Source organism: Triticum dicoccoides, chromosome 6A (assembly GCF_002162155.2).
Source record: "Triticum dicoccoides isolate Atlit2015 ecotype Zavitan chromosome 6A, WEW_v2.0, whole genome shotgun sequence".
NCBI lineage: Eukaryota > Viridiplantae > Streptophyta > Magnoliopsida > Poales > Poaceae > Triticum > Triticum dicoccoides.
In genome coordinates this window covers 508,735,149-508,742,101 of record NC_041390.1, presented here as the reverse complement: position 1 = coordinate 508,742,101, position 6,953 = coordinate 508,735,149, and the positions used below count along the sequence as shown (strand labels likewise).

General features: G+C 50.8%; 1 protein-coding gene across 1 annotated transcript; it reads left to right on the top strand.

Moving 5' to 3' along the window:
- Positions 1 to 215: 215 nt before the first annotated feature.
- Positions 216 to 6,719, top strand: LOC119317548 (growth-regulating factor 4-like). Its single transcript, XM_037592025.1, has 4 exons — positions 216 to 662; positions 758 to 975; positions 1,512 to 1,926; positions 5,947 to 6,719. Exons 1-4 carry the CDS (start codon positions 553 to 555, stop codon positions 6,428 to 6,430), a joined length of 1,227 nt encoding a protein of 408 aa, XP_037447922.1. The 5' UTR covers positions 216 to 552; the 3' UTR covers positions 6,431 to 6,719.
- The last annotated feature ends 234 nt before the right edge of the window (positions 6,720 to 6,953 follow it).

Here is a 6,953-nt window from a genome sequence, read left to right as displayed (position 1 = left end):
AAATCTCTCTCTTCTCTCTCTATTCCCATGCAATGCAATAGTTGTCACCACTCGCTACAGTGCCGGCAGCATTGCATCGTATCGCATCCATATCCATTCCTCCTCACGAGAAAAAGAGAGAGAGACGAGCAATACTAGTCGTCGTCGTCGTCGTAGCCTGGTACGTCTACGCTAGAGCGACAGGGAAAGAGGAGGGAGGGGGCGCTTGTCATCTACTCCTCCTCGCTACTACCCCTAGCTGGGATCCACAGCCTCCTCCTCCTCCTCGTGTCGGCCTCGTCCACATCCACCGTCTCCTCCGAGCGAGGCGGACAGCGACGCGGCCACGGAGCGAGGGAGGGAGAGAGACAAAGCCGGTAATAAAGGCGGGCGGGCGCGCGCGCGCACAAGCCAAGCAAAGCACATTAACGACGCCAGCCAGCCCGCGGGGAACCCCATTAAAGACGCTTCCGGGGGAGCGCCGTGGGCAAGCAAGCACAGGGGCTTAGCTTAGCTTGGCTTGTGCATCGCGTGTTGTGTGCGCGAGAGGGAGACAGCGGCCGAGAGAGAAAGATGGCGATGCCGTATGCCTCTCTTTCCCCGGCAGGCGACCGCCGCTCCTCCCCGGCCGCCACCGCCACCGCCTCCCTCCTCCCCTTCTGCCGTTCCTCCCCCTTCTCCGCGTAAGCATCCACCGTCCACCGCTCGCTTCTTGGCTCCTCCCTCATCTTCTTTCTTGTGTTGTGTGACGTGGTTCGGTGCGTGTTCTTGTGCGCAGCGGCGGCAATGGCGGCATGGGGGAGGAGGCGCGGATGGACGGGAGGTGGATGGCGAGGCCGGTGCCCTTCACGGCGGCGCAGTACGAGGAGCTGGAGCACCAGGCGCTCATATACAAGTACCTGGTGGCCGGCGTGCCCGTCCCGCCGGATCTCGTGCTCCCCATCCGCCGCGGCATCGAGTCCCTCGCCGCCCGCTTCTACCACAACCCCCTCGCCAGTACGTCCCCCGCTCTCTCGCCCCTTCCTTCATCATCACCGCAAATCTCGCGATTGCGTTCTTTGTTTATTCATCCGATCAGGTGTGGTGTGTACTTTCCATCCATTTGTTAACTCGCTTCGGTCTTTTGTTAATCCGGGATCCGCTGCGCTGCTCGAGAAACGCCGTGCGTTCCGCCGGATTTGCTCCCAGAAAGCGTGAGCTTATTTTAGTAATCCCAACCAGTGCTACTCTATCTTCATGGTTTTTATCAGGCTGCTAGGCACCATGGATTCGTAGGGGCGCCACTGTTCGATTCGAAACAGGACTTGAGCAGCGTCCTCGTGTCCAAAAGCAGAGGCTCCTTGTTCGTTAGCAGCATCCCTCTTCTGAACATTTTTGTTTTGCCAGTTCCTTTTGTTTTTCTCCGTCGGATTAATCCTGCAAATCTAGCTGATGGAACAGCTTATAGCTGCTCGCCATTGTTTTTCGATGAAGGATATTTGCCGGCAACTTTACCTTGCATCTGATCGATCGGTTTTGTTGGCTTTGTGCAGTCGGGTACGGATCGTACCTGGGCAAGAAGGTGGATCCGGAGCCGGGCCGGTGCCGGCGCACGGACGGCAAGAAGTGGCGGTGCGCCAAGGAGGCCGCCTCCGACTCCAAGTACTGCGAGCGCCACATGCACCGCGGCCGCAACCGTTCAAGAAAGCCTGTGGAAACGCAGCTCGTGCCCCACTCCCAGCCGCCGGCCGCCTCCGCCGTGCCGCCCCTCGCCACCGGCTTCCACAGCCACTCCCTCTACCCCGCCATCGGCGGCGGCACCAACGGTGGTGGAGGCGGGGGGAACAACGGCATGTCCATGCCCGGCACGTTCTCCTCCGCGCTGGGGCCGCCTCAGCAGCACATGGGCAACAATGCCGCCTCTCCCTACGCGGCTCTCGGCGGCGCCGGAACATGCAAAGATTTCAGGTGAGGACGCACTGCTCATGACATCTCTCCATGCCGCACAGTAGCCCTTGTCTTTTTTAACGGTGCCATCATGCCTCAAACTGATTGGAAAACAGCCAAGCCAAGATAGATGCCTTCGGTCCTCTAATTTCTGCGTCCCATTTTGTTGCTTTTCCAAAAAATTTGTTCCTCTATGCACAGTGCTGCTCTGCTGCAACACACGCAATATGCATTGTATGATCTATCACTGAAACCTTTTTACTCTCTGCACTGCAACCCATTTTCTGCTGTGTTTAGCCTTTAGATCTCTGCTTCTGCTTGCTTTCCGGGATCAGATTTTAGATTGGGAGCCCGGGGACAGTCGGTCCCTATGATAGATCTTTGCTCAGGTGGAACTGGAACTGCGGTGCAGGGTGTTCGCTTGGCTTTGGCGCAGGCTAAGTTTCAAGCACGTACACTGTCCATGATAAAGATGAAAATGGATGATGCACAACATATTTGTGGTCTGTCGTCGCAGAGTCCCTTGCCATTTACTCCGCTTCTTTATTCTTCTACAGCATCCAGTTGTTGTTTCTGTTAGGGCCTGCACACAATGATTTGGGCCATTTTAGCTGCTCTATCTCTGAATACCGGTCGCCACTATCTCTGAAGAGGCCAGCCAGCGTGGTGCCGGAAGCCCCACCATTTTCATCCGTACCAATTATGTGTTTCTAACTTTCTATCAGTGCAACTGTACAGCTGCTTGATTTAACTTCGGTGAACTTCTTGGTGTAAAACCTTCTGCCGCTGGTTCACATTGGGGAATCTACACTCTTTCGTGCTTAGTTGTGTTGGTTTAGCTTAGCATCTCAAATTAATAGGCCACTTCTGTTGCGATTGTTTTGCTTTCCTCTGTCACCATAGGTATGCTTGGTTCCTTGATAATTTCAAGCAATGCTATTCTTACTAGCTTGCTAGGTGGTTATCACTAAGCATGTTGGAACGATGAGCATAACCTAACTTAGTTCAGTACGTGTTGCTGCAAATTAGTTCAGTACGTACGAAGCTGTTGCTAATTTCAATGCCTGGCTGTTGCAAGTTTCTAATGAAAAAGTACTTCAGGTCAAAGGTCAGGGAATATACACTTTTGTTATCATGGTTGTTTCCTTATAGTGAACAACTTTGATCACCACTTCAGCAGCTATTATCTATAAGAAGACATTAGCTAAGTAGATACAGGCAAAGAAAGCATGTAGGCAAAACCAGAATTAAAAACATCCTTCTCAATGGAGCTCGTGCAGTTCGGAAGACCCTAATCATCGATGAGGGACCCCTCCGATGGTAGCATGGCGTGACAATTGCCGTCAATGACAACACCCAAAGTACCTTGCACAATCCATCGATCCAGTTCGGAACAATCAAGCACATACCTTGCAAAGTGATGTGGATCTGAAGCAGAGGTGGGAAGGTAAAGGCTCAGGTGAGGTGGAATGAGACGTTGATATAGACGTGCACGCATGAGAATAAGGTGGTGCCCAGGATGGATCTCCATCGGAGCAGGCCGGATCCGCTGGGGAGGAGGTCGCTGTAGTACCTGCCATCTGTGCGATGGATCACGGGGCTGGCAGGCAGGGGGAGGGAATATGAGGGAGCGGGTGGGCTAGAGCGCAGATGGCGGGTGCCCCCGACGACGGCTGGGAAGGATGGTGGAGGAGGTGCATGAGGATGGCGGCGGCGGCGTCTGCGGTTGCGCCTCGTCCGCAGCCGTGCGCCTTGTCCGCAGCCGTGCTGGTGGTGGTCGATGCGAGAGCCGGATGGCGTCGGCCAGAATCAGGCAGGGGCGACAAAGATTTAGAGGAGAGAGAGAATGGAGGCGATGAGCGATGGGAGGAAGGGCCACCGGCGATTGGGGTGGCCTCAGATCCGCCCTCCGTGGCCGCCTATTTCATGGGACGAACACCCGTGCTCACCGTCGGGCTCGCCTTCGGCCGCTGCCTCGCCGACATTCATGACGTAGAGCCCCTTCCTCCGATCCCATTTGCCAGGGAGGCAGCGCCATCCTTCATCGCAGAGAACGAGTCCACACTGAGATCCCAACCAGATCGTGATTCGCCTCCCCAAACCGCAGCGGCACATCCCACTCCATCAACGACCAACCTATATGAGGCGGAGGGTCAGTGTAGGACGCGAGCGCCGTCACCATGGACGTGGGACGCCGTAGGTGGGAAGGAGGCGGCCACGGCGTCTGTGTTAGGAAGATCGCACGACGGCGGCGGCGTTTACTCGAGGGGATCGAGAGGAGCTGCGTTTGGTGCCGGGTGGGTTCTTTGGTGCGTGCGTGGGGCTGGAGATTGTGATAGGTGATCAGGTGAGGGCGTGCCATACCTGGATCGATAGCCTTACCATACCTGGTGGTAATTTAAATTTATTACCATATTCGATATTTCCCGAGTTATGGCCTTACCATACTTGGATTGATAGCCTTTGGGGTAATTTAAATTTATTACCATATAATTACCATATTCAAAATATCCTGAGTTATGACCTTACCATACCTGGATTGATTTATTAGTATACGTGGATTAATTATGATTTATTACTATATGATTTATTACTATACGTGGATAGCCTTACCATACCTGGTGGTAATTTAAATTTATTACCATATTCGATATTTCCCGAGTTATGGCCTTACCATACCTGGATTGATAGCCTTTGGGATAATTTAAATTTATTACCATATAATTACTATATTCAAAATTTCCCGAGTTATGACCTTACCATACCTGGATTGATTTATTACTATACGTGGATTAATTATGATTTATTACTATATGGTTTATTACTATACGTGGATAGCCTTACCATACCTGGTGGTAATTTAAATTTATTACCATATTTGATATTTTCCGAGTTATGGCCTTACCATACCTGGATTGATAGCCTTTTGGGTAATTTAAATTTATTACCATATAATTACCATATTCAAAATTTCCTGAGTTATGACCTTACCATACCTGGATTGATTTATTACTATACGTGGATTAATTATGATTGATTACCATAAATACGTTGGGTATTGCCCGTCAGACGAGAAAAGAAAAAAACCGGTGGGAGGGGCTGGTGGGAGGTGGGACAAAGAAAAACCGGTTGAAAATAAACCGGTTGAAAGTGGGGGGGACTATTCAACCAATTCGTCCATTAATAGTAGAGATGCATAAATCATACATACTACTCCCTTCGTTCTGATTTACTCGTCGTAATTTTAGCGATTTTAGTGTTCTGATTTACATATGATGAGTAAATCGGAACGGAGGGAGTAGTACTTTAATGTAACAACGGTTATCTCCATGATTTGCTCTAGATAGTTATTGCCTCTCTCACAGTACGTAAACTTTTAAAAAATAATACGTATGAATAGGATTTCTGATAATTTAACGATGAAAGTGTGTCAGTGTTTAACTGAAAGTTTAGGATTTCCTTGGTCGGCGATTTATCGGTAACTACATATTGTAGTGTGCATGAGTGACTTTGGAATAATTCTTCATTTCGTTGACATATTGACTAGAGATGAATATCTACAGGTTTCATGTAGGCAACCGAATATTTGGTGTAAACTGAGAACCCGTTGAAATTGCATATTGTTTTGCCTCACAATTTTATTTTATTTTATTTTGCATTTTCTTTTATTCTGGTTGCTATGATGGCGTTTAGCACCCTTCTAAAGTGTACCTTTTGAATTGTACCGAGCACTTATATATTCCTCCCACAGTCATGCTGATTCATTCCATCCTCAAAACCTTGCAAATTTTGGAGCACTAGTTCTGTACAACTGTGCCAAGGATTTTTGTCCTTTCATCTCCTTGCCATGAACAACTTCTGCACTATTAAGTAGTGTTGACGTACAAATGTGTTGCCTAGTCTCTTTTATCAAATTGCATTGGGCTAGAGCATGCACTTCTATAAATAGAAATAACTAGTGGAAGGACTCTTCTCTAATGCTTCATATATCCATATATGTGAATTCACAGATTAACTTTCGGTCTTTGACATGAAATTCAGGTATACCGCATATGGAATAAGATCTTTGGCAGACGAGCAGAGTCAGCTCATGACAGAAGCCATGAACACCTCCGTGGAGAACCCATGGCGCCTGCCGCCATCTTCTCAAACGACTACATTCCCGCTCTCAAGCTACTCTCCTCAGCTTGGAGCAACGAGTGACCTGGGTCAGAACAACAGCAGCAACAACAACAGCGGCGTCAAGGCCGAGCGACAGCAGCAGCAGCAGCCGCTCTCCTTCCCGGGGTGCGGCGACTTCGGCGGCGGCGACTCCGCGAAGCAGGAGAACCAGACGCTGCGGCCGTTCTTCGACGAGTGGCCGAAGACGAGGGACTCGTGGTCGGACCTGACCGACGACAACTCGAACGTCGCCTCCTTCTCGGCCACCCAGCTGTCGATCTCGATACCCATGACGTCCTCCGACTTCTCCGCCGCCAGCTCCCAGTCGCCCAACGGCATGCTGTTCGCCGGCGAGATGTACTAGGCCGGCGGCGTCATTCTCGTCGTCGTCGTCGTCCCGGTTCTCCATAAGATGACACTAGCTACCTACACTGGGTGAAAACTAGGCCGCCCCGGTCTCTGCAGGTGACTTGAACCGAGTGAATGGCGTGCGGATTCTTCTGGCCCCTCGCGCCCATCCGCCATGCATGCAGTAGCACCAGGAGCACCTCAACCCTATATGATTCTGTAATTTACTACCAGTATTTCTCGTGTCGGATTTGTATCAACAGCGAGTCGAAAGCTTCATAATCGCATCATGCGTGTTTGATTAACCCTCATCTGTGCTGAAATCGCCGCTGACTAACGCGATGCTTGTTGTGAAAGCTTCATCATGGGATCGGATGGCTTTGCTTGCTTGCAGATGCAACGAAGATGTGGCAAACTAGCTGTACTGGTGGTACAGTCTACGCAGGTCGGGTGTTGGAGTGGGGCGCGGCCTGGCGCCCTTTTCCCGGACACGATGAGGCGGCAGGAACAAGATCCGTTGCGCTGTCACCTGGAGCCTA